General features: G+C 43.2%; 1 protein-coding gene across 1 annotated transcript; it reads right to left on the reverse strand.

Moving 5' to 3' along the window:
- Positions 1–583: 583 nt before the first annotated feature.
- Positions 584–26,069, reverse strand: Trpv5 (transient receptor potential cation channel, subfamily V, member 5). The gene is made up of 15 exons (XM_013021682.1): positions 25,822–26,069; positions 23,789–23,886; positions 23,498–23,620; positions 22,829–22,966; positions 22,427–22,525; positions 22,130–22,302; positions 21,607–21,753; positions 19,329–19,541; positions 8,894–8,980; positions 8,714–8,790; positions 8,283–8,448; positions 8,024–8,090; positions 4,862–5,130; positions 3,031–3,137; positions 584–2,169 (listed from the first exon to the last, which is right to left on the reverse strand). The coding sequence occupies exons 1-15, from the start codon at positions 25,929–25,931 to the stop codon at positions 1,872–1,874; spliced, it is 2,172 nt and encodes a 723-aa protein (XP_012877136.1). The 5' UTR covers positions 25,932–26,069; the 3' UTR covers positions 584–1,871.
- Between the last annotated feature and the right edge of the window lie 1,793 nt (positions 26,070–27,862).

Raw genomic sequence — 27,862 nt, forward strand, 5'->3', positions numbered from 1 at the left:
TGGGCTCAACGTTTGTGTAGCTCAATGAATCTGTTGGAGGTTGCCTAAATCCTTCTTTGGTTTATCAAACAACCATCTTCATTAAAGTAGCTGTGTTTTGGTTGTTGTTGGCGGTCATAAAAGGAATGCAATCACATAGAGTTGAGGATATGAGGGCTGAGGATAAGAGACAGACTATACATGAGTTTCTGTAATGGAAGCCCTGGATATTTGGTTCCACATTGTCCCCTTGTACCTATCACAGGTCCTTCATGATTGCTATTCATTTTTCAATTCAGACTAGGGGCAAGTGGAGAGGGGAACAAGAATGGTGGTTTCAGGAGACAACACAGGAGCCTTTGACTGTAGAAGGATGTAGAAGGATGATTATCTGTAGAGAACTTGAAGGTTAGAGAAGACCTATAGAAGAAAAAGCCCACTCAGACAAGGATAGCATGATTTACCACTTACCCATAAAAACACATCAGGATGCACATACAATGCAAAACTTCAGACTCTGAGTCTCAAAAAGCAAGGATAAAGTAACTCACCAACAACCACAACAATAAAACAACCAAATTCAAAATGAGGCAAAGAACTTAAATAGACATTGTTTTTCAACGATATATAAATGCTTCACAAAGAAGTGTATGAAAAGATTTGTAATATCTTTAGTCTTTTGGGAAAGCCATAACAAAATTTCAATGAGATACCATTTTACACCCATCAGGAGATAATGTAAAATTGTGAGGCATACTGTGGAAAACAGTATGTTAGCTCCCCCCCAAATTAAACATAGATGGCCTTCTGATCCCAAAATTCTATTTTTAAATGTGTACACTTAAAGAATTAGAAGCAGGGACTTCAACAGACATTTTTACATTCAATTTTCCTAATAACATTCATTATTTACAATCACCAAGAAGTGGGGAAAACACAAATATCCACTGACTAATGAGTGGATAAACTGTAGTGTGTGTGTGTGTGTGTGTGTGTGTGTGTGTGTGTGTGTGTGTGTGTGGTGTGTGTGTGTGTATGTGTGTGTATGTACAATGAAATACTATTTGGCCTAAGAAAAGAAATAAAATTCTGATACCTGCTACCATATCGATGAAACTTTGAGACCATTCTGTTAAGTGAAATAAAGCAGATATAATAGAACATGATTCCACTTTTATGTGGTACCCAGAGGAGACCAATTCACAGACAGAAAGTATTGGTAATCATGAACTGAAGAGAGGGAATGATGGAGAGCTATTGTTTAGTGGGTATAAGTTTCAGTGTTTGATGATGAAAAATATCTGTGGTGATGGTTATACAGCAGTCTGAATGTACTTTTGTCACTAAATTATACATCTAAAATTGCTTAAAATGGCAAATTTTATATTATGTGCATTTTGCCACAATAAGAGAAATTTTAAAGAAAGCGAGGAGAAAGAGCTTTTCTTCTTGCAATTTTCCAACTGGGGTTTGGTTGCTAGGCAGAGTGAGTCTTACAGAAGGGAAAAAAAGAGGATAGGACCACAATGTCTACGTCACACTGGCTTTCCCCACATGTAACCCAATGGAACTAAACAGTCTTCATAGAATACTACTTTCTGGTTGCCTACATGGAGCAGAACAGATGATCCTGATATTAATCTAGTCTCCCTACCCTGTGTGTTCAGTTGCCGGCTACCACTTCTCTCCCAACATGTGAGATCTCCAGGAATCCATATAATGTGTGCAACAATGGATGGCCATTGACCTCTCCAGAAATGCTGGTGTGAAGGGTTAGATGGCATCCTTTAGAAACTATTCTGCATATACCCTCCCAGGATTCATTAATGAGCATGGGAGTTAGATGCCTGTATATGCAAACATCTCCCTTTCTACCCTACCCAGACTCCTCATTAGAAATGATAGATCTCCTCTCCATCCCCCTCACCAAGGTCCAGTCCAATATTCAAGTGTCCCAGGGTGTTTCGACGAAGGATCTCCCAACCCCGATGGCTGCTGCTGCTTTGGGATGTAGTTCTGGACAGGGACGGTGTTTGGAAGATCAGAGAGGACCTAGCTAGAATCTCACTCTCAGCGATAGAGGGCCGTTTCTCAGATAGCTGCTCCTGTCCATCTTCTTTGTCTGGGCATTTGAAGGCTTCCACATAACGAAGCATCCGAAAAGGATTCTGGTCATGGTGGCTCTCGACTCTATTGAGGAGAAAGCAGAAGGCATTCTGTTGAGCTGTGGGGAGACAGGCCTTTGGGAGAAGCAGGAGGTGAGCAAGGAGGAAACAGGATTTTAAGAACAGAGGAGAGGACTAGGATTGATCAAGGGAGGAAAAGGAGGTGGAGGAGAGGCTCAGCTAGGAAGCCAAGGAAAGGTGGTGAGCAATTGGTTTGGGAGAGTTGGAGGATGTGTGTGTGTGGCACTGATTTATGGGAATCTGAAAGCAAAAATAGTCACTTAAGGAGTCACAAGTTCAAGAAGATGCAATTCAGGAAACGCCTTTGAGGAGAGAGAGAGAGAGCCAGGTCAGGAGTTAAGGGTAGAATAACAAGAAGGAAGTTAGACTCAAGACCAGAGTAAAATGGAAATGAGTAGAAAACACTAAAACGCACTGGGTAACACACGCTCATCTGAGCAAGATCACAACACATAGCCACCATTGCACCGAGACTCTCTTTAACCCCTCTGTTTCAGCTCCATCTCTTTCTACTAGACAGACTCACACAGTCTCCTAATATCATCAGCTGGTGGCTTTTTTTTTTTTTTTGGTCGGTTGTGGGGCTTGAACTCTGGGCCTGGGTATTATCCCTCAGCTCTTCAGCTCAAGGTGAGCACTCTACCACTTGAGCCACAGTGAAACTTCCGGTTTTCTAGTGGTTTATTGGGGATAAGAGTCTCACAGACTTTCTTATCTGGGCTGGCTTTGAACCGTGATCCTCAGATCTCAGCTTTCTGAGTAGTTAGGATTACAGGCGTGAGCCACTGGTGCCCGGCTTCCCTGGTGGCTCTTGCTCCTGTGATGCACACAACTCCTCAGGTCACACATACACACTGGCACTCACCTTAAGAACCAGCGGTCCCCCAGGCCATAGTCACACCCACAGATCCCTGATCGAGGCCAGAGGAAGCGAGGCATCTTCCTCTCCAGCATCACTGTGGTGGCCACAACCTGGAAGGATACAAGAGTCTCCCAGGGTCTCAGAAAGAAACATGAGGTACAGAGAGACACTGAGCTCACCAAAATAGAGCAGAAATCTGTGCAATGAAGACCCTGGAGACCACCATTTATCCACTCCCAGCCTGTGTCAGGAGGATACTAACCTTTTTTCTTTCATCACACACACACACACACAGGACAGAACCTTTTATGGTTTGAATAAAACATTGACTCCATGTGAGCATTCCAACTCATGGACTATGAATCATTCTGAACTAATTTCATTTTCTTTTTCCTAAGAAAGGCACAGACCAATGATTTTGATTTGAATAAAATGATTAAATAGAATCTGTATGATCTCAGGGATGAAATGATGCTGTTTCCAGTTCAAGGAGTTCACAGAAAATTAAGCATCCATATCTTAAGATGAAAAAGGATTGATTAATAAATAGCTGCCTACTTGGCAGGGAAGTTTCTAGTAGCATGCTTCTTGTTCTGTCCTTTGCCCAGCCATCATTAACACAGAAATTAAACTTATCAAACATAGCTGTGACACAAGACTGGGAGGGATGCATGGTAGACCCAGTGACAAAGGCAATATAAAATGATCTTACTAAACTGGAATGCAGTTCTTAAGTCAGTAACATGAACTTGTGGTACTACATTTACGTCTAAGGAGCTCAGCTAAGGCTCAGTCATGTGCTAGTTGATCATAAGCTTAGAAAGAGCCAAGTATTTGCTTGAAGACTTGACTCTATTTTTAAATGTTATTGATAGTAGTGTTATGCCCAAAGTAAGGGAAGGCATGACCTCTCTTTGTATCTTCCAGCTCCCCATCATCAAAGACCATTCTAGTTTCAAAAGGATCATAGTCTGTTAGCACAAGAACAGGGTGTGCACTGAAGAGGTCAGGAGTCCTTAGTAGTGGAAAGAGCTAGACATTTTAAAATTGGTGGGTCATGTCCTTCTAGTCTCTCTGTCACTGATTCCTGTGTCTCTCAGATTCTTAGCTGCATCAGATTAATTCCAATTGAGGACTTCCAGTCATTCTGTGTTTTCCTCTGGGATTGCTTTTCTTTTTCCTCAAGAGGGACATTTATGGGTTTGTTAATGACACCGTCAGCCTCCCATTTTGTTTGATCCAGAAGGTCACGCCTTCACCATTTTCAATTCTTTGGTTAGAGCAGGCTGGGCTGCACAACATCCTGGTTAGTTCGTGGATTCTCCCAGATAAACGAGAAGTGAGCAGTCCTCACCTCCACCATCATACCTGCCAGCTCTACCCAGCCCTCAGCCTCCTCTCAAACTCAAAGTTAGATTCCTTAGTTGCATCCTTTTTTTTTACTTAAAAAAAGTTCTCATTATTTTTTTATAAAGATGATATCCAGAGAGTTGTGTCCTTTTTAAATATGCCTTACTTCTCTGTGACACTTCTGTAATTTTGCAGCCTTCTGTGAAGTAGTTTGTTAATGGTGTATTTCTGACTAGTGTTTGTGTCCCAGCTCCTAAACGCATCTCAGCGTATAGCCAGCTCTAAAAAAAAACTGTGGAAACATGAATGAAAAGACCCACTTGTAACTTGTATCTTCCACTGTATGCCATTTCCATGCACATAGGTTTATATACACCTCACAGAGGGGGACAGTACCACAGGCTTGTTCTATGACTTCCATAGCCCACTTTGATTTTTCTCTCCATTGTTGGCCACATAGCAAGGTTAACCCTAATAATCTCACCTGAGCTCTCCAGAGCTCATCCCTCTCCTGGGCCACTCGCCAGTGAGTGTCACCCATCATGGCGATGAACAGGTTGAGCATGAGCAGGGTGGCGATGATGGCGAAGGCAGCATATGTGATGCTGTACATGAAGGGCAGATCCACACTGTAGTTGGCGGGGGCATCGACAATGGTGAGGAACAGCTCAAAGGTGCTGAACAGTGCTGTGGGGTAGTTAGAGAATTCCCCCAGATTGGCTGGGTCTTCTGTCTGGAAAATGATATAGAACGCTGCTCCACCCAGAAAGAAGATATATGGAAATAAATTGAATTATCACAGTAAGCATAGGCCTGGTTAGAATTAGTTCTACTTCTGAAGCATGCATGCATATATATATACACACACACACACACATATCTATGTGTGTATACATATATACCAATATCTGTGTAGATGTATATATATATATATGCTTACACATACAATCACACACATATAAATACAATCATAATACAATCACACACATATAAATATAGTTATTTGTACAGCTGGCAATCTCTAAGGTATCTTATGACTACCCACATTTATTATGCTATATAATGATAATACTCAAGCATTTACCAAAAATCATTATTTGTGTATGTGCCTAATAAGTTACCTAACAGGTTCTTACCTTGTAGAAAACTAAATATTTGAAAGATAAGCTGTTAAAAGAATGCATGGAATCTTCAGCAATTTTAAACAACAGAGCACGTGATATGGCTAAAAGAAGAGCCACTTTTTTTTTTTAATCTTGATGGCCTTACGATAAGCACTCATCGCTCTGAGATTCCCTAGGTGAACGTGACCCATCATGGCAAAGTTAATCCTGTTCAGTGTGGAGCCTACTGGGTAGTGGTAGTTGAGTATCTGGATCTTATAATATGAACCCATTAAGTCAGCTTCTGGGTATACAGAGTCCTGAAACGTCAACCAGCAGAATCCAAGAGCAGAAACTGGATCCAGGACTAAGAATTGCTTCCTTATTTTAGAAAAAAAAAAAAACACAAGTTCAGTGGCCAATAAGGGTCATTTAGGGGAGTCTATGGAAAATGTTCTCTTACTATTACACTATTTTGGGGGGATGTGAGGGAAGAAGGGTGCCAGTACCGAGACTAGAACTTAGGGCGTCTAGGACTCAATTAGCCTTTTCACTCAAGGCTGGCAAGCTACCACTTGAGCCACAGGTCCATTTCTGGCATTTTGCTGGTAAACTAAAGATAAGAGTTTCTAGGATTTGTTGGTCCAGGCTGGCTTTGAATCTTTTTCTTGGGGCTGGGAAGGTGGCTCAGTGGTAGAGTGCTTGACTTGCATGCATGAGGCCTTGGGTTCAATTCCTCAGCACCACATAAGCAAAAAGAAAAAAGCCAGAAGTGGTGCTGTGGCTCAAGTGGTAGAGTGCTAGCCTTGAGCTGAAGAGCTGAGGGACAGCGCCCAGGCCCAGAGTTCAGGCCCCACGACCGCCCCCCCCCAAAAAAAGAATCTTTTTCTTTCTTTCTTTGTTTCTTTCTTCCTTCCTTCCTTTCTTCCTTCCTTCCTTCCTTCTTTTCTTTCTTTCTTTCTTTCTTTCTTTCTTCCTTCCTTCCTTTCCTTCCTTCCTTTCTTTCTTTCTTTCTTTCTTTCTTTCTTTCTTTCTTTCTTTCTTTCTTTCTTTCTTTCTTTCTTTCTTTCTTTCTTTCTATCATGAGGCTTGAACTCAGGCCTTGGCACTGTCCCTGAGCTCTGTTGCTCAAGGCTAGTGCTCTACTACCTTGAACTATAGCTTCACTTCTGGTTTTCTGATGGTTAATTGATGAGATGAATCTCACAGCTTTCCTGCCCAGACTGGCTTTGAACTGCAATCCTTGGATCTCAGCCTCCCAATTAGTTAGGATTACAGGTATGAGCCACCAGAACTCAGCAGTTGACCTATTTTTTAATATGTAGATGGAGTAGGGAGAAGAGAGAAGGGATACACAAGAGCTGAGAAGAAGAATAGAATAGTCCACTCCACTAGACAGCCTGCCAGCCTTACCTTTATACTTTATGTCTTCTTGTACTTAAAAAAATCTATGGTTATAATGGAAACACTCCTGAACTGAGAAACTTCTGGAGATAATGATAGAGTTCTCTGAAGAGGCTTGGTATTTTAGAGTTAGGGGTATCTTCAAAACTCATCTCTAATTGAGTTAAAGCTCTATGTCTTTTTCAGACTTGGGCCTCTCTTTTCCCAGCTGTCAGACCTTCCTTCTCTTCATTCATGATTTCCTCTGCTCTTTCTCCCTGTTTTATTCTTCTGGTGCTGTTCTTTCCTTGGCGTCTGGTATGCTCTACTGTGTGAGTTCCTATGTGTTCCCATTCTCTCAGCCCTTCCTCCCAGCTCTTCCTTTGGTTTGCTCTGCCATGCTTCAGTCTTTCCAACCTGTTAGTCTATACCCCCTTTTAAAATATCTTCACTTTTGCCCCAACTTTAAATGACCACATATAAAATGAGAGTACATTTTGTGAATACTTGCACAAGAGAGTTACACATTGCATTGTTTCTGTTTGGCCTTATGATTTTTGTTGTTGCTGTGTGTTCTGAGGACTGAACTCAGGGTACTCTCCCTTAGTATTTTTGCAAAAGGCAAGCACTCTTTCCACTTGAGCCACAGCTCTACTTCTGGCTTTTTGCTGGTTAATTGGTATAAGAGTCTCATAGACATTTTTGTCCAGGCTAGCTTTGAACCTAAATTCTCAGATCTCAGCCTCCTGAGTAGCTAGAATTGCAGGCATGAACCACTGGTGCCCAGCTTCATGTGTGGAAGTGTGTGTGGGGGGGTGGTTTTTGTGTTTGTTTTTTTTTAAAGAAAAGACTTTCCATTGTTTCCTGTTAATGTCCCCTTCTCTCTCCAAATAACTTTTTCCAGCTGTTTTTGTTTTTTTTAGGTCTGGCAGAAAAGTTAGTCAACATATATGTTCGTGGCCCAGAATCCATGGGTTTATCTTCTAGGCCAACCTGAGTCCTGAACCTATAGATGAAGGTGTGATTTTAGACTAATTTTTCATCAGGAAACAACAAGGATGATGAAATGTAGTGTAGATAAGAACTGCGATCAGGAGTAAAGACAAATGTTCTTTCTGAAGTTCCACATCAAATGACCAAGAAAAAGAAATCCTTCTTACCTGAGGCAAATCCTAGAATGACCATAGCCATCAGCCAGCAGAAACGCATTAAGTCTCCAAATATCATCTACCAGAGACAGAAAAGAAAGGAGACTGGGGCGATTCTTTCTCCATTGTCTCTGAGCCACTATTACTGACAGATCAGGAAGTCTCCATGATTCCACCCACTTGACTCAGAGCAGAAGTTTCTCTTCATACCTGTCCCCATCTTCATCTGCCAAAGTCCTGTGGCTGAGCCAGAAAGAACCAGAGCACTGACCTTCTGGATCATGATGGTGAAGGGACCCAGCATCTGAAATCCTCTAGTGAAGTACATAACACTGCACCAGCCCAACACCAGGGCCAAGGAGATGGGTACCACTTCCCCATTCACATTAGTGAGCCTCATCACCATGGTCACCAGCACCAGGGAGGCATAAGTAATTCTGTGGAGGGAGCAGGAAGCAGAGAGTGAGATGTGCCTGTAGATATTTTAGGTCCCCTCTAAATTTGGTGGTCACTTGAGTGGTACTAGATGTTAAGCTTTGATGTTAGGACTAAACCTAACATCAAAAATATACATATGTAGATAAAAACCCACTCGAAGAGAAATCCTTAGAATGAGGGTCACCTGTCATCTAGATCTCAGATAATGAACTGGACACCTGGAATAACTTTAGTAAGTGAAAGCAGGGCATGGAAGACACTCACATAATGACATGAAATGGACCCCCAAGGACTGTCTGTCCAAAATACCGAGAGGCACCAACTCTGAAAATGTCTGGGATCTGGAGAGAGAGCAATAAAACAAAAACCTCATCAGTCTTACATTTGCTCTAGGGATTTCAGATGAATGGACTTAACCTGGAGTTCCCCTTCCCTGCACCTCACCTCTAAGAGCAGGATAATCACAGCCCCAGTGACGGTCACCAGCTCCCCTACCAGCCGGATATTATCCTGGTAAGTCACATAGGCCTCCTGTGGAGGGAAGTTCAAGACAAGAAGTGCTTTCTGGTGAGAGCCAAACCCTTTGGGACAATTTTGTATAGCCGCTAAGGTCTATCCAAGTTGAAGAAGATTCCTCTCATCACCATCATTTCACTCTGGTCCTCGCTGTGGCTACCTATGACCAGGATATGAGCCAACATATCCAAGGTTATATACTAATGATTATAGTGACTATCTTAGCAATAGCACATCTTGTTTGTGCTGTGGATACTAATTTATGATGTGTGAACTGATCAGGTAAGGACAAATTTGAAAGCACTAACAACAAAATCAATGCCCTGTGTGATGGTTCATAGATGTGGTCCCAGGATTTGGGAGCCTGGGGTAGAATAACCACAAGTTCAAGATAGCCAGGGCTACAGAGTAACTTTTGGGCCAGCTTGAGACAAGACTTTGTCAATAAGACAAAACAAAACAAAAATGCCAAGTGAACAACAGATTATAGGACCTTGTAATTGTTTCATCCAGGGGAGAAAGTCCAGCTTTTCCTAACTCATTGGATCTCACACTGGATAGAAGACACTGTGAACTTATCTCAGAATTCAGCTTCCACTACAAGACAAGAACCTGCCAGCTCCAATGAGATTTGAACCAGTCATGAAAAATATGAATATAACCTGGATCAATACCTGAACCTTACTATAAGGACCATAAATCTGGTTTGGAATTGTCATCTGTAAAATGAAGACTCTAATGCTTACCTCCTAGACTTATTGCAAAACTCATATTAGATGATATATTTGGGTGGACTTTACAAAGAGCCATTCACACATTCCTTGTAGTTTTGTTATGACTGGCAATAATGAATAGAGTAGAAACTAGTCTGTAGATGACCAATGGATTTCAGCTCTCAGAAAAGTGACCCTACCTATCCTAAGCAGAGATGTAGAAGGAATTGTCCTTCTACAAGGGTGGAGTGGGGATGTGGGGTGAAGTGCATGCCCTTCTGTATCTACGCCCTATCTGTTCCTGAACAAAATTCCTATATTTCTTCTTCAAACTCTATATCTTGGTTGCCTATGTTGGGAAAATAGTGCAAAGGATGATCAGGAGCACTGTGAAGATGAGAGTACCCTTAGAGGCCCAAGAGGGGATGACACTTGTTGTGGGAGAAAAAGAAAATAGAAAAAAGTGAAATCTCAAGTAACAGAGAAGTTGGGGACAAGGTGGGCTCCCAAACTCTCCAGCTGCAGATGCTTTCTCTGTACCAGCTCCTTTCTGCTTACTCAGCAGATTCCTACACGTGGAAGTTGTACAAATAACAGGTAAGTTAACAAATCCAGAAGCTGTGAGCTTTGGTCTGTGCTCTTTCTAGGATCTTACTTCCCTGGGCTGTCCCTAGGGGTTTGTTTGTCCCTGAAATAGTGTTTTGCTTTGTTCTTTAATTTTAAACCGTTCTTTAAAAAAAATTAGAGTAACTTTTATTTATAAAAATATTTATGCTATATCAAAAGATTGGGAAGGGCAGTATAGTCTATGGTATGATGTCCACATTTATATTCCTAGATTGTAAGCGAAGATCCAAATCCGCTGTGCTTCCATGCTAAATTATTTTAAAACGGAAGATTGGGGAAAAAAATCTGAGAAAGGACTCCTCTGTAAAATAGATACTTTACCAAGTTTATTGTCCACTCTTCCCCAGAGTACACTCTAATATGAAATTTGGACACCATTTAAAGTGGATTTTCATGTGGTGAGAAAGAATAAAACTTCCATTTTCCATTGATATTTGCATATTTCTGCTAGATTTAGTTATGCTTTTTGCGTCTATTATTTATTTTCTATCTCATATAAAACAACAAATAATAAATTCACACAAGTGAATGCATACATTTTTGAGAAATATAAATAAAGCATAGCATTTTACTGTAATGTACATTCTAGACTTTGATAGCAATTTTGCTTGATTATTTTTAGACAAACATAAAACATTTATTATTTTGATAACATTGTTTTAAGGTAAAATTAAAATAAATTAGCTTTTATTTTAATTGAAATAGGATTTCTGTCTGCCTCATGTATGCTAAAATATTATTTTCAGAAAGAGAAAATAGTGAATCATACTAATGCAAAGTAAACACTTGTCAAGATAAACTGTTCTTTTTTAAAAGCAAAAACAAAATGTGTATAAAAATTTCCATAAACATAATAATATTGAGGACTTTTAAAAGAAACCACTTGGCTATTGATTTCAGAGGAACTTTAGTTAGACTAAATTTTAGTTAGACTGGTAAAACTAGATACTCTTTGCATAGTTAAGAAAACTAGTGCTTTAACAATGAAAAGGGGCTTTGTTCAGTGATTGATTTTTATTTTTATGTCTCTTAATGTGATAAACTTTGATTAACCACCTGGCACTTTTAGAAATAAATCTTAAACCCAATAATGACATTTTCCCTTTAAGTTTTTACAGTCTTTTATTTTCCTTTTAGGGATTGTATTCAAGATTTTCTGTCTAAATTGAAAGGCTAAAACATAGCTCTCTAGATTTATGGTCCTTATAGTAAGGTTTGGGTATCGATCAAGGTTATAGTCAGCAAAGTTAATTATCATGGGTACTGATTCTGAAGTCCTTTGTGTCTAGTATCCCAATTCCCTTTTCTCCCTCAATTCACAAAACTTATGCCTTAAAGCAAACACATGGAGGCTAACACATGGTTTATGTAGCACCTACTTTCTCCTTTTCTACTTCCCCTCTAAGCTTCTGAACTGATCTTTCTAAAATGCAAACATCACTAGGCTGTTTCTCTGTTTAAATGCTTTTCCTGCTGCTCAGTGCTTTGGGGATTTAAAATGCCGGCAAGATGGCACTGAACGGTGTTTTCTAAATCCTTACAGTAGTAGAAATTCACTAGATAATGTCTAAATTTGATTAACAAATGAAGATAGGAACATGTTATTCTGTCTGCATGGGGGTGATAACTAGAGTAAAGACCCAAGAAGAAATAAATAAAACCTAGCTATTCCCAGGCAATGAGCATGGGTGAGGAGCAAGGGCAGTTCGGGACATGGTTGTCCTTCGTCAGTTCTGTCATTTGATTTTTAAATCACTAGCATGTATTCACTTATTTAGAAGTTCTCATGGGGAGATAAGAATAAAACCCAGATGACAAACGTGATGTACAAAACCCTCCTCCCTGCTCTGACCAGGGTCTTGTGGCTATAGTCATACTAAGGTATTGGGGTCCTTGGCTGTTGAGTCAGGTCCTTAAATAGAATGTACCCCCCTTTTCTTTAGAATATCTCTGCCACCATCTTCGCCTAGCTCACCTTTCCCTAGGTGTCAAGACTTAGGCCAGGCCAACATTCCTCTACTGTCTTTGTTCCTCTCGTCCCAGCTCAAGTTTTCCTCTTGGGGGCCCTTGGTACCACTCTGTGTTTCTATCCCTCACCCAAGATGGAAACTCCATGTCTGACCAGTAGTCTTCCTGAGACAAGAGACATCTCACTCCAACTTTTTATCCATAATGTAGAATGTGGTAATGGTACTCAATTAGTAAGAAAGAAAAGAAGGAAGGAGGAGGGATAGAAGAGGGAGATTGTAGGTTTGACTTCAGTTTACCCCAAAGTTTCAGAAGTGAGGTAAAGAAGGACTCACAAAATGGAGACAGGGAAACTCATCTGGAGACAAAATGAGAAAAAAAGATGTTAAGTAATGAGTCTTTTCTGATAGCTCCAGATTCCAAGGTCAAGGCCGCTTAAGCATGGCTAACTAATGATGCACTAAGAAATACTCACCCCCAGACACACCTCTAAAACTAAATGGCTGAAACATTTTTATATCACAATGTGGCTTGGAATTTTAGCAATTGTTGATCACCAAATCCCCAACACAGGTTAGCCATTTATCCCTCACTGGAAATTGTCTTAATGAAATTGCTCTCATTCACCAGCTGACTGAGGCCTTTGTTTCAAAGGAAATGCCCAGAGCAGGGCATAGCAGAGCCTCAGGCATTCATGGGTTGAAAGAGCCAGTGTGCGCCACACAGGGAAGAACAGGGCGGTGTGGGCTGCCTCTGATAGGAAGTGGGAGGGCACAAGGTTCAGTTGTCAACTTCACTATAGACTTTCTTTTTTTTCCCTCCCAGCTCACAGACTGGAAAAGGAATGAAGCTAACAGAAAGGACCCTTCTGGCTCTTGATGAAGAGTTATTCCAAGTCTCCAAACTGGGAAAGGGTTCCTAAATGTTCCTGTCCATCAGAGTTAACTGACGAATCTTTGCCCAACAAATTGGGCCAATTTGCTATCTGTTTTTCTAATAAAAACAAAAGCTCTGTGGATGTTTCTGATATGTATCTTGGGTCATAAAGACCCAAGAAAAACAAAATCATGTTATTTGCAGGAAAGTAGATGCAATTGTAGATCATACTGAGCAAGACAAGAGAAGCTCAAACAATCAAATATCATGTGTTTTCACTATATTTTCACTATATGTGGAGGGCAGACTGAAAAGACATACATATTCATAGATAGGAACATGCATATACATAACATATACATAACAATGTATGTGGATAAACACAGAACAGTAATCTACCTAAGAGACTACATGGGAAGAAATGAGAAGGGGAAAGGGAAAAAGAAAAATAGAGGGTGAATAATTTTAAAATGCTTACTTGTTAAAAAAGAATAAGCCTGGCTGAAACAGATTGTTTGCAACTATGAAAATAGAACAAGAAAACCAGTTGAAATTGTTCTGGGAAAGGGGAAAGAGGAAAAGGAAGGAAAGGAGAGTGGTAGATAACATGAGACTGATTGGAATATATTATAAACATGTGTGCAAATGCAACAATGAAATCTCCTTCTGTATCACTAATGCAAACAATAAAAATGCTAAAAAAATTATTATGGCTATTTGAATTGATTCAAATATATAAAGCTTTTATGATTTAAATTTTAATACTATCTCAGGTTTATGTTACATCCTAGTCTACATTTTCTCAGAAAGAGACTGTCAGGAAATTTCCACTGTCTTTAGAAAAATCATTAACAGTGGCAACTCCTTTGTGAATTGTCATTTGAAAAGTTATAGCTCCTCCTTTTTAATTTTCCTTTCTGTATTTTATTTGTTTTTTTACACAGTCCAGTCTGGCCTGTAACTCACAATCTTCCCCCATCCTCCCAAGTATTCAAGTTACCTCTATGTTTTTATAAATTATATTTTTATTAACTTTAAGAAGTTGTATAAAGACGTTATCATTAAACAAATCAGTTTATGAGTACAATGCATCTTGATCCGTATCATCCCTTTCATTATTGTTCCCCCTCCCTGTGAACCCAACCCCTCCTTTCATTTTCCCTTCTTTCATAGTATATGCATTGAATAGTATGACTGCATTCACCTTGTTTCCTCTCTTCTCTCTCTATTTTAACGAGATGATGTCCCATCCTTTTGCCTGACTTTCTGAATTTTAAGGAGAAATCACAGCTAAATGATTGAATGGTTAACTGCCAAATAACCTTTCTTTAAATTTGCAGAACCAGAAAGTCTTCTGATCTTCAGATTATATTATAATATGTAACATCCTGTTTATTCTTCAGCTCCATATATCAACTGCCCCAACATGTGAGAATTTCCACAAGGTTTACCTTGCAGAAATGTATCTTTTTAAATAATGACAAGAGCTAGCCCCAGGAGGTCAAAATCCTTGATGGTGTTCTAGCCTAATAACAAAGAAGGAACCACATGCTCTGAATTATGAAGACGCCATCCAGGACACAGTGTTCCTCCTCAGTGCCTTATGTACCTCATGTACTTCATGTACCTGTGTTTCCCAAGATGGAACTTGGAAGATCTTAGATGAGACCCTTATCTTCTCTGGATACTGGCCCCTGAATAAAACTGAAATACATTTTAGGAGATGGGCAATGCCGAGAGCACAGAAATGGAGGGAGGAGACAGGTGAGCAAATGTAGTCATTATCTTCATAGATGAACTATATAACTTGAGGGTAGGAACAGGAGGGGAAAATGGGGGAGAAATAAAGAAAAGATGACATTGACCAAGAAACACTATACTGATAACCTTATTTATGGAATTGTAACCTCTTTGTGCATCTACAGAACAAGGAGAAGGAGGAGGAAGAGGAGGAGGAGTTAGAGGAGGAGGAGGAAACATAAATGACAAGTAAAAATACAAACAAACTGACTTCCTTTCTACCAACTCACCTCTCTTGAGTATTAGATTTCAAATGGCAAGCAACTGGACCTGGGCCTAGTTACAATTTCCCATAACATAAAAAAAATACTGTTGATTAACAAAATTGGAGGATTAACAGTAGCTCATTAGCTGGAATGGGAAGCACTCTATATCTGCTCTCATTCCCATTTATCTCAGGGCCCTAACAGATTAAATTAGATATGGCTACATAAAAGTGGAGCTTGACTAGCTCATACCCTGGAGACATAAGTTTCTAATGTAATGGATCCCCAAAGAGAAAAGATGAAGATTCACTTTGAAGGGTGAAATGGTCTATGTTGATACTTAAGATGAAGGATACTTGTACCCTAACCTTCTAGAACTATCCTTCTAGCCAAATGTCTTTGTTAAAAAGTGCTTAGTCTCCTTGATCTCAGATATACCATTGTTTCAATGGGGACGATTTTTTTTTTTTGGGTCCAGTCGTGGGGCCTGAACTCTGGGCCTGGGCGCTGTCCCTCAGCTCTTCAGCTCAAGGCTAGCGCTCTACCACTTGAGCCACAGTGCCACTTCTGGCTTTTTTCTTTTTTGCTTATGTGGTGCTGATGAATCGAACCCAGGGCCTCAGGCATGCATGCAAGGCAAGCGCTCTACCACTGAGCCACTTTCCCAGCCCCTTGTTAATAATTTTTAAATAGCTTAAAATGCACCCTATATCAAGAAATAACCTAAGTTCAGGAGAAATTATATATTAATTCCTATTTCCTAATCAGTAAGTTCTTTGAAAACTAATATCCATGATGAAATATAGTCTTCTTCTTCTTCTTTTTAAATCTGATCGAGTCTTTCCCCTGTTCAAAGTGCTTCTGAGCTTCCCATTACTGTAGGGATAAAGAGTAAAATATTTTATATGGTCTTCTGTGCCCTGTATATGATTCAGCAAGAGTATGTCTGGAAAACCTCACCTGGTAGTAACCAGCCCAGTTTCCCACGTTCTAGTATCTCTCCTTTGATTTCCTAGACTTTGAGGATGATTTTCCTGGCTCTGAACCTTTGTGTAAGTATTCTCTCTGCCTATAACCCTCTTTTGATCTACAGTTCACCACGATTTCAATTCAGAGACCTGGGTTGTTCAAAAGGCTTCTCTGGCCTCCTGGGGAACCAGGCCTCAATAATACCCTCTCTCAGAACCCTGCTCTTCTTTTCTTACCATGGAAAAAAACAATGTTAACGATAAGCTGTTTTTAATGAGATGTCTATGCATATGCTCATTTGATCAATATAAATCAGATGTCTGTAATAGGCAGAACACTCTATTGTATTTTGCATAAGCCATGATTGTTCAATTTCTAACACTGGGAAAATTGTTCAGCAGTATTTGTTTAATGAATGAATTAGTGCAACAGTTCTAGGGGAGGAAGTCATGAAGGAGAGCTTGAAGGATTATTTCCTAAGAGACATAGGGATTTGTGTTGAAGGGTAAAAATCAATGCCCTTATAACTGAACAGTGTACAGGAGTCTAAGTGACCTGAGTAATGGAAGTTAGATTTAATAACCAGAGTTGAATAAATCTCAAAGACAGAATCGCTAGTTCTCAGCTCTAGCTGAATATACTAGAAAGAACACCTTAAAAACACCAAGCCTTCTACTTCAGATATTCTGATTTATTAAAGTTTCAGCATAGGGGCTGTTTCTCTCTCTCTCTCTTTCTCTCTCTCTCTCTCCTTCCCTCCTCCCTCTTTCCCTTTCTTCTTCTTTTCCTCCCTCTCTTCCTCCTTTAAATTTTTTTTTCTTGTCTTCACCAGCTTTCCAGGTTTCTAACCTGCTATCATTGTTAAAAACACAGATCTAGCAGGATTTGGGGAGGATTTGCTTGAGGTCAAACAACCATTTAATTTCAAAATCAGGACTAAACTCTAAGCCTCCTGACTCCTAGACTTTGAACTTCCCAGTCACCTGGGAATAGAACTAAAGGTAGAGTACATGTTGATCTCAACTAGAGCAAGCAGAAATTGAAGGGGAGAGGAAATCAATTACAATTAATAGGTTTCTTGGGAAAACTTGGAAGAAGCATATCTTTTATGTCTGAACAAAGAAGCATCTTAGAGTCATTAAGTCATTCCCAGAACTAGATAAAGATTAACTAACTGAATGCTTCCATAGGTTAGCTTTTGTGTAGTTTACATTGCCTCAAATAAATATAGATGTTTGTTTTCCTCAATTTCAAATGTTCTGGTATGCTACAGCTACGCTGCTTCATAAAATCCAAGAAGTTAAGCTAGAAGGGATTTTCATGGTCCTGGAGCCTTGTGATTTCTGCAGTTCATAAAATATCCACCTAAGAAATCTTAGAGTGACCAAGAGTCCTAGACTTCCAGACTTATTTATATAATTAGCTATTAGAGTATTCATTCATTCAAGAAAAGACTCCACAAACTGGTGGACAAATACATTCATCAATGTATCATATTTGTTCACTTTTATATTTCTAAGACTTTCAAGTAACAAACATTTATCTACAAACTTGGTACTGTGGGAAAGCAAAATGGTGCAAATCACAGTGATAAGTTTGGGAACCCTCATTCCAATCCAAACTGACTGACTTCTAAGGAACACAGATATGCCATGAACTTGGGGCCAAATTCAGGGATTAATGCCAAAGAATAAGAACCTTTCCGTGGTGTTCTTTGCTAGATAAACCCTTTACTTCTGCATTCTTAACTCTCTTACTCATTGTTACCCACCATGAACAGATCACTTAAAAGTCAATAGTCTTCTCTTTGGGCCAATGTAATTTTGACCTAAGCAAAAAACCCAAACCAGAAGAAATGCCAAGGAAGAAGAAAGACTAGGAAGGAAAAAAAGAATGGATGGAGATACTTAGATATAATTATACTTATCCCCATCCTAAGGCATGTAGAAGGGACCTTTAGATTATCTGGACTAAAGGAACATGCTTGCATATATTTCTTTATGCCACCAAAACAAAGAGATAATACACAGGAAATAGTGGTAATTAACTGTCTCTCCCAACTGTTAGGATAGAACAGTATCTATACTCTAAACATGTTAAAAAAGACCACTTAACTGTGAGAGGAAGGATTGGAAATAATGCTTCTGAGGAAACGGAGAAATATGGTGGGAGAGAATGTCATTACTTAGCTTGGGGTTCTTTGCTCTGCTCTTTCTCTGTATTGCATACTATCTCCAGTCTAATCTACCTCAGGGTATTTGCTTCTTGACTGCAGGAAGTTTATCTTTTCTTTCTGCCCAAACTGTACCTTTTCCTAGCCTATTATGAGTTATTCCTATATCCCACATACGGAAAAAAAATCTTCACTCACTCCTCCTTGCTTGCAAAATTTTTCCTCGTGTTTTTCTTTCTTCCCATTATGCCTGCCTCATGTTGGTGGACTACTTTTAATCCACCAAAACAAAATTTTTACAAGTCCATAAACTAAGCTCACAACCATCCCTATACTGGCTGAATACATATTTGTGTGTGTGTGAATGTGTGTGTGTGTTCAAAAGTACTCATTAGAGTGTAGATTCTATGACAATCAAAGGGTTTGCTGTCCCTAGCAGCAGAGTTTTACATCTACTACACACCTCTCACTGGCCTTCTTTCTCACTCCAGTTATCTAAAGGACACCATAGAATGGCAGATTTACAGCAGCAAGAAGAGCTCCGAGGTGATTTACTCCCACCTACCACCCACTCTGGCACCCTATTCCACAAGCTTCAACAAGTGCTCACACAGCTGAGCCATTATTGCCTATGCACTTATACCGACAGTACACACACAGGAAAAGGCAGACCAGAGTGCTGTCTGTCTTTCCCTAACAAACCAGACAGAGATGGACACAGAACACTGTTTTTCTCTTTAGAACAAGCTTTTGAACATCCTACTACATAGAACTGGTCTTCTTTGGAAATTATAAGAAATTCACATAGGTAGAGTGTTATAAATAGCAAGAACTCTTTTTCAAAAAAATTTTTTTGTGAGAAAATCCACAGCTTTCTGAACAAATATTCTCTTACTCGTTAGACTCCACCTCTGGGCCCCACAACTTCTGGAGTCAGGGAGACCTTTTCTGGATAGCATAGGTCGAGTCTCCAGCACAATCACCCCATACTACTATTATAATCTCCCTTTGTCCCTTTGGAGAAGAATCACCTGTAGGAGCTTCTGTTCCAGGATGGTGTTATCGCGAGAACTTGTGCGGTTGCCATCCCGGAACTTGAGGGGGCGGTAGACACAGCACGCGGTGAAGCAGATCATGTAGAGGATGTACAAGGCGCCCAGCACACAGAAGTAGGGCCGCCCATATTTCTTCCACTTGAGGCTCACCAGCTCCTTCACTGGGGTCTGCTCTAGGATTTGGCGAGCCTGCAGTGGGGTGATGGACATATTAAGGAGTATTGGTGTTCCCCAGTGTGTCTATTCAGTTAATCACTCCTTTCTTGTACAGATATCTAGCCAGACATCTATGCTAGCCTCTGTGTTAGTATCACAGAGAAACTATTTCAGAACACAACACAGGGTACATCCATCATGAAGGTCTTAACAGATGAAGTAGTACAGAGTTAGGAAAGACCAGTCCATGAAATCATGCAGTCAGCAGACTAGGAAGTTATCAGAGGTCACTGCCCATTTGTAGTTCAGGTGTGGTTGGGAATATGAGAGAAATTATTGGGCATGGAGAATATAAGTTACAATGGGAAATGAAAGCCAGATCATTGTGTACCATAGATGCCAATGTAGGGAGCTGAATTCTTTTTTTTTTTCTTTCTGAATTTGATGGAAAGCCATTGGGAAATCCAAACGGAGACATAGTCCCTGTTGCTCTAAAATGACTGTTAGGTGAGAGAAAATCAGCACAGCAAGTAATATAATATGGCAATGAGCTGAGCAGGTGGGCCAGGGCTCTGGCATAAGTAGACACAGCTAGAGGTTAAGGTATATATGAAAGAGGATGATAGAAAGGATGAGGCATCTAGAAATTAGAAAAAAGACAGATGTAAAGCAAAGCTGAAGAGATTAACTATTAGCAGAAATAAATAGCTTTCCTAATGAAGCTCAATGAGCAATTTCTAGACACTCTTGATAGTTCCGGACAGGAAGTTGAGGTAGTCCCAGCCAAAGAGACTCATTTTGCCATAAAATAGAAGTCTGGCTACTCTACTGAAACTAAGGATGGAGATAGCAAGGGAAAGCAAGAGGGGGGCCAGCCAGGCAGTGTTATAGAAGAGGAAAATAGCTGACACCAGATGTGTGGAACTCACACAAGAATATTGAGGACTACCTGAGGGCAATGACCAAGGAAACTTGCTCACAAAATCTGCAGAAGAAGGGTGCTTAACACCTAAGAAAATCTGTCCAAAGCTCATCTGTTTCCAGATTATCTCTAAAGAGGCACACACAAACTAGCTCAGCTTCTCTTGTCACCAGGATTAACAATTCTCCATGCTTCCTGGATCTGTAAGCCTTCTTAGGAAACTGTCATGTAGATAAGCAGCAAAAACTATTATTTCACCAGTAGCTTGGACAATTCTGAAATCCAGAAGCATTTTCTGACCCTTTTTCCTTCCTTCTTTCCTCCCTTCCCTTCCCTTCCCTCTTTCTTTTCTTTCTTTCTCTTCTTTCCATCCTCCTTCTTTTCTTTTTCTTTGTTTCCTCTCATTTTTCTGTCTTCTTTTATTTTTTAATTTTTATGTTTGAGAGAGAGGCCATGCAACCAAGTCTGGCCTCAAACTTACAACCCTCTTGTTTCGTTCGGCCTCCTGAGGGCTGAGATTACAGGCCAAACCACCACATTCAGCTAGTTCTTTCTTTTTTTCCCTATAGTTCTTAACAAAATTTCCTCTCCCTCCTATTATACAGGCCAGCACTGTATGAATGGTCTATTTCTTATTTCCTCTCTGCAAAGCTCTCTTTCCTTCTCATCTTCCCAGTGACTCCCTACTAAAGTTCCAGTTGGACTACTTCTTCAATAACTTTTTTTTTGCTATATCTAAGCCAATGTGACCCCCCCCCCCCGCCACCTTCACTGTGCTTACCCTGTATGTAGTAATAGATCCCTGTTGTGGTACAGTTGTACTACAATTATTAAGGACAGTGACCAGAAACTAGGAAGTGGACTGTGTTTTATTCACTTACATATTCATAATTTCTTGTGTAGTATCTGGGACACAGCAATATGCTGAAGAGGGAAGGAAAAAGGATTGGACAGAGGGAGGGAGAAGAGCAGGGCTGGGCAAAGGGAAAAAGGAGAGTGGTCCAGTAGATGGGTGTTGGGTAGTCTTTCTCCCCACAGACCTCAAGAGACCGTTTTCTTCTCTTCCTATTGCAAGACAGAATTGTCTGACCCCAAAGGTCCTAGCATAGGGACAAGGTCTGTGTTGAATACCAAGTCTCTTGGATGAATGCCCTTGACCCTCATTGACTTCAATACCTCACGCTTCTTGGAGGAGACCACGAGCTCCAGAAAGGACAACTCTTCTCTCCAAGAGTCGATCTCTGTGAGGTCATAGAGGGTGGAGGTCAGCGGCCCATACGTCCACTGGATGTGCTTCCGCTTCTGCATCAGGTGCTGGAACATCTGACAGCAAGTGGGATGGTCAGGAGTCACAGGTACACGCCACGCCCCAGTCCAGGAGGACCAAGGAGAGAAGGTGGTAGTCTTAATGGCCACCTCTTGGAAGGGCAGAAGAGCCTAGGTTTATCCCTCCCCATCACTCTCTCTAGAGCCTGGAGAGAGGGGAGGAGCAAGAGGGCCACAGTTCTACACTGGGCATTGCAGACAGCTTCAGCACGGGCTGTAGACTGCGTAAGCTGCCAACACTTCCGTGAGATACATTGGGCAAAGAAAGAAACAGGGACAAGGGACAAGAGAAGAGACAACTCCCAATCTGGGCTGGGAATGGCACCAAGGTGTCAAGGAGGAGTGTTTGCCTCTGCTTCCTGCAACTTCTCACCACAGTGTTGCCCTCCACTCCGGCCAGCTTGAAGGGGGTGAGGCCCTGGTGGTTGGGCACCAGCTCCAAGGACTGCAGGTGGTCCCCTCCATCATAAGACAGCAGCAGGTTGTACATCTGGCAGGCAAAGGTTTTGTTGGGCTGCAGGATGAGGATGTGAAGCACTGTGTTTCCTGGGGGAAGAGAGAGGCAGACTGTGGCCTCAGGCCCAAAGTCCTACTCTTTGCCCAAGTCAGCGGTGCCCCTCCCCCATACACTCCTGCAGCATCCCACACCCCACCTAATCCCCACTCTTACCCAGGGAGTCCTGGGCCCGAATGTCAGCTCCATGCTCAATGAGCAGCCGGACGATCTCCTCACTGCCCACACAGGCAGCAAAGGACAGCGGGTGCTCTCCTGGGAACACAGAGGCCGCTGGGTCAGGGATGGCAGATCCCAGGACAAGAAGGACATTCTGCCTGGGTGACTTCCTCCCCTTCCCCTATCTCAGCTGAGAGGAGCCAGAGGAAGGGACAGTGCAGAGGTCCTGAGGAGGAGGGGCCTCTGGCCTTAAGTCCTAGAAGGGCTGCCCCTCCCAGTGTCCCAACAGACAGAGCTCTCTTCTGGCACAGCTCTCTTTTGCCTAGCCTGCCTTTGCCCCTGCCCAGCTCTCTGCAGCTCTTCACCTCCCCTTCCTGCCAGCGAGGCCCTGGCTCTCACCATAGTAGATGAGGTTGTGGGGGCTGAGGTGGAAGGCAAAGCCTGTAGCTCTGGCAGAGACGCTGGCCCCTCGGGCAAGCAGGGCGCGCACCAGGTTCACGTTCTGGTTCATGACAGCGATGTGCAGTGCAGTCTGACCTGGCCCAGAGAGAGCCATGAGTCACAGGTCTGTTATTTCCCCACTTCCTTAGGTACACAATACCCCCAGAACCCTGCATGGCTCCCTGGCAGCTCCTCACAGAAACAATGGTAATAGGTTCCACCAAGTAGCCAGAGATTGAGGGTTCTTAGTCCTTCTGACTGACCAGCCCACACCCTCACACCTTGTGAGAGCTCACAGAGCCACTTAGCATAACTAAGTGCTTGATAGAACTTAGTATGCAGTATAACTAAGTACCCTGTGACACTAGGCCAGAAAGAGATACAGAAAGATGCCCTCAAGGATGTGAAAGGATCTCCCGAAAGTGTGAAAGCGCTAATGGAATTCAAGGATGCTAAAAAGCCAACACCAAGACTCTTACATTTGTCCCAACTCATAGATAACAAACTGTTCTTCCTGACCTTCCACCTCTTTCCCCTAGCTCATGCATCACAGGTCCCGTTGCAGATGACGCCTCACCTTCCCATCCCTGTTTTTGCCTTGAATAGCGAACAGTACAGTCCCCTCACCTACAAATGGTTCACACACAATAGGCTCTGTGACGAGATCGGGTGCAGCCTCCATCAGCGCCATCGCGGCCTCCAGGTTGTCGTAGAGGGCAGCTATGTGCAACGCTGTCTCCCCCAAGGCTCCTAGAACAGGACACAACCCAGATCCTAAGCACTCACTGCAGACGCTCACAGAAGAGGCTCCTCGCTCCAGGAGCATCTCTAAGGCCCCATTTGGCAAAGACCTTCAAGTCCTGGGCTGGGGGACAGAGCCTTCCATCCATACTTCTATCCATTAAACTCTGATCTTACCTCTTTGTTGAAAATCACACTTTGGGTCTAGTAGAAGCCTCTTAAGGGTACACAAGTCATGTTCCTTGGCTGCTCGAAGCAGTGGGGCTTCCCAGATCCTGGGGGAGGATACATCGTCGGGTGAGGACAGCCACAGGGAAGCCATGAACAGAAGGGAGGGGGACATTCTGTAAGACAGACAGGACTCTGCCAAGGGTGCAGTAACCCATTGGCTTTGTTATGTGGAGTCATCTGCTGGACTCAAGGAACTCAGGGAAGACTGGAGCACGAGCTTGTTTCAGAAGGCAGACCCCATACTAATTCCTCCCAAGTCTGGCAGGTCCATGTACAGCCTCTGGCTGTCTTTGGTTCCTAGAAGGGGCAGTTCCAGAGGAAGTGTGGCCTGGGGTTTAGAAGCGGTAGCCAAGTTATCCCTGTGAAGATGTCCTTAGGTCTAGCTCACTTCATCTAAGAGGAGTAAATGCATCAGCAACCTGGGAGGTGGAACCTGGGGAGGAGGGGGTGCTTCTGGATGATTCTCTCAAGCTTCCTTAATAAACCTACTCTCTGCAGCCAATGGGAGTCTGGAGACCCGATAGCAAAGGAGGACCAGGCTAAGCTGGGCGACCTCACAAGATCTATAGAGTTCACAACCTACTCAAGTTCTGGCCACTTCTGTGGGCTGTTGAGACACATGCTCCTGTGGGGAGTGCAGTTTGGGATGAGCATTTCTCCTGCACTTTACCCATAGATGTCAGGCCCCGAGCACCTCACACCGCACTGAGCTTGGAGGGGTTGAGACCATTACCTTGTAGGGCTTCTAGGGGTTAATCTTTGTTTCTGCCTCTGTCTGGATCTGAAGTGGACACGAGATAAAGCTGGAGCTTGTTATGTTAGACACTGTAGTATTGGTTCCAAAGGCAAACACAGGACCTAGCAGGTTGAAGGCCATAGGAGAGAGCGGAGGAGATAGACTTGATTCCCCAAAAGTCCTCACTGTCCCCATTCTTGGCCACAGGTACCAAGGTGGAAAGTTTTCCAGTCGGAGCAGCAGTTTGTTTTTATACCATGTCATGCTCCCAGGACAGACTTGCACAATGAGGGGTCAATCCCTCCCCTATCTCCCTTGGGTGTTCAGTCCTGGTGAGCTATGTGTCCCTGACCAGCCTGGAGTGGCCAGGACTGGAATCCAGAGCTCTGTCCTAAGGTCACGGTAGAAAGCCACTGTCTCTCCCACTCCTGCTCCTTAGCTGCACTGCCTTTCTGCAAAGGGTAGGAACAGAAGCCAGCTCTCTCAGAGACCACCCCAGTCCCACTCTCCTGGAAGAGGTAGCAGGTGAAAGGTCCTACCACAGGGTAGGGATGTTATTGGGATGTTCAAGACAGAGATAGCAGCCCACGGAACCAAGTCCAAGGCCCTTCAGAGTCACAGAGAGGCCCACATCAGATGTGGCTTTCTGCTTACTCCATCCCTATTTGAGGAGAAGGCTAATACCACAAACACTCACCTGAAGGCTAATCCCTGCCTCCTGTTCTCAAGCTGTTCTTCCTGGATCCCATTTAGCCATTGAATGATTGACCTAGAGACACACCAGCTTCCCTGACCCAAAGGCCATGGAGAGCAGACACAGACTTGTTCCCATGTTCATGGGATTTAGTGTGTCCCATATATAGTACTTACTAAATGGCAGAATTGAACTCGGCCCTCTTCCATGTCACTTCCAGATCGAACCCCTTCCCCAGCAAGCCACAATCAAGTGACCTGGCTCTTTTCTCTGATCTCCTTCGGTCCCTTCGCTGTCCACCTTCACAGCACTTTGTAGGTTCAGCTGTCACTCTGCCCCGCCCTGCCCCTGGCTTTTCCTTCCATACACAAGCTCTCTCTAGATGCCCTATGCTACATCTTCACTAAGTAAGGTCTGGCTGGGGTATCATAATGATGGGGAAGGGGGTGGAGGAATATATTTAAGAGCACTGAGTTCTAGGGTACTCTGTCCGGGATTCAGTCTCCATCAGAAATCAGTGTTTGGATCCCAGTACCCTCCAAAACTTACCTCTTCTGTTGTAACATGTAGAGATTGTCCAGGTTCTGGTCCCAGTCTTGTTCCCCAGTCAACCAGCTAAGAAGTTTCTGGAGCTGAATCCAAGGCCTTTTGGCCCCCATGCCTTCTTGTGAGCACTGGCAGATGATGGGAATCTGATCAAAGGAGCAGCCCTCCAGTGGCAACAGCTGAGAGGAGGCAGGGTCCACCTGGGGTAAAGACCCAACCGAGGATCTCTCTCGTGTCACTTGTGTGTGCTGCGTGTGGTTGTGGGTGTGAGTGTGCACACATGTGCTGAAGGACTAGCCGCCCAGCTGGGGAGAGCAGAGAAGGGGTGGAGCCCTTCACAGAGCTGAGCCTGGGGGCACAGAGCCCAAGAGGAGGAAACTTCTGGGTTCTTGGCAAGGGGCTGGGCCACTGAGACCTGAGAGGCTGGGGGTGGGGCTGAGGGATTTGGAGAAGGATAGAGTCCTGGAAGGGGGGAGGGGGTCTCCACAGCGGGATGCAGGAGCAGACACTGTAAAGGCTTCTAGCTCAGGAAGCAGGCAGGTCCTGGTTTAACCCCAGGTTCAGGTGACACGTTCAGGTGAGTATTCTGAACCTCCATCTCCTCGCCTCTGCCAGAGGGCTAGCAATTGTCACTTGGAGGTGTTCATAAGGCACCATGGTCTCCTTCAAAAGACCCGGCCCCGGCTGATTGCTTCCCTCAACGCTACACCGGGGATCTCAGTCCCAAGAAGGGTTATACCTTCCAGGCTATCCCTCTCTGTGAGGACTCCTCCACCCGTGCCCAGAGAAGCACCAACTGTCAGGTCTCCAGGGATGTGTACCACAGGGGATTCCCCCACAAGGCCCTGTGTTTTGCTGGAGGCAAAGAAATCTTGGGACCCTGTCCAGGAATAAGATAGCAAGAGGAATGAGTAATAAGGCACTCTTGTGTGATGTTACCATGCGAATGGCTCCTGTGTCTCCTTCTGATTGTTTTCAAAGAAGCATATAGTCAGTGATCATATGGAAATCAGGCAAGAAAAGTCCTCTGATTTCTGAGTGAGAAGGCTATGCTCCGAGAGGGAACTTGATCACCCGCCCCCCCCAACTTGGGGACTAGAGGCACAATGAACTGGCGTTGACTTGTGCCATCTCAGCTTCCAGTAAACCACTCTCCAGACCTTGTGACAGCTTGTGAAACTTCTGGCCATCGAGAGGAGAGACTTGTTTGGGAGATGTGGGGAATCTTCCTCTGGGGTCTTCTTTGGGCCTCCCCTGTGAAAATTGAAGGAGGGGTAAACAAAAATATAACCTTTGGAGAAGGACAAGAATTGAAGAGAAAATAAGCCAAGGAAAAGAAGAGGAGGTGCCTGAGACAGGGAGGGGTGGGGGGAGGGGGTCACCTTGTGAGACATTTTTCTGCCTCACCGGGAGGTTGGTCTCTGAAGCCTGGGGACTTGCAGTCTAAGGAGATGGAGGGAGTGATAAACTTGAGGTGGGGGTTGTAGATGCCTTGATAAGCCCCACAGGTCCGGGAAAGGAGCCCTTGCCAACCCATAAAGCTGATCCTCCAGGGGGGTGGGGCAAGGAGGGACTGCGGTGAAAGAGGTTGGCCTGGTCAGAGCCGCACAGAGCCGGCATGTGGGGTTAGCCTCCCTGGGTCCAGGAAGGACTAATGTTCAGAGCCCCCCTTCCCATTCCTGGGTGTTCAGTCCTTCCCAGCAGGGCAGACACAAGGAACCTGTAGGGGAAACAACTTGTTAGAACAGAGGTTTGCACCCCCCTCTTCCCCCTCTGACTTTTCTCTCTGCCTCTCATCTTGTTGATCTTTTCTATCCTCTTCCTGCTTTCTTTTCATCTCCTCTCTCTCCCTCAACTCAGTTCTCCTCCACTTTCCACAGCAAGCACACCTACAGCCTGTCTTCCACAGGAGGTTCATGCTGTTGCTCAGGCTCTCTCTGCTGGGGGAGATGGGGGTGGGTGGGGCGGGGGATGAGGCCCCTGGTGCAGCCTTCAGGCCCCAGAGACCTTTCAGTCTGACTCTTACTCTGACATAGAACCAAGG

The sequence above is a fragment of the Dipodomys ordii genome, unplaced genomic scaffold, assembly GCF_000151885.1.
Source record: "Dipodomys ordii isolate 6190 unplaced genomic scaffold, Dord_2.0 Scaffold56, whole genome shotgun sequence".
Classification (NCBI taxonomy): Eukaryota; Metazoa; Chordata; class Mammalia; order Rodentia; family Heteromyidae; genus Dipodomys; species Dipodomys ordii.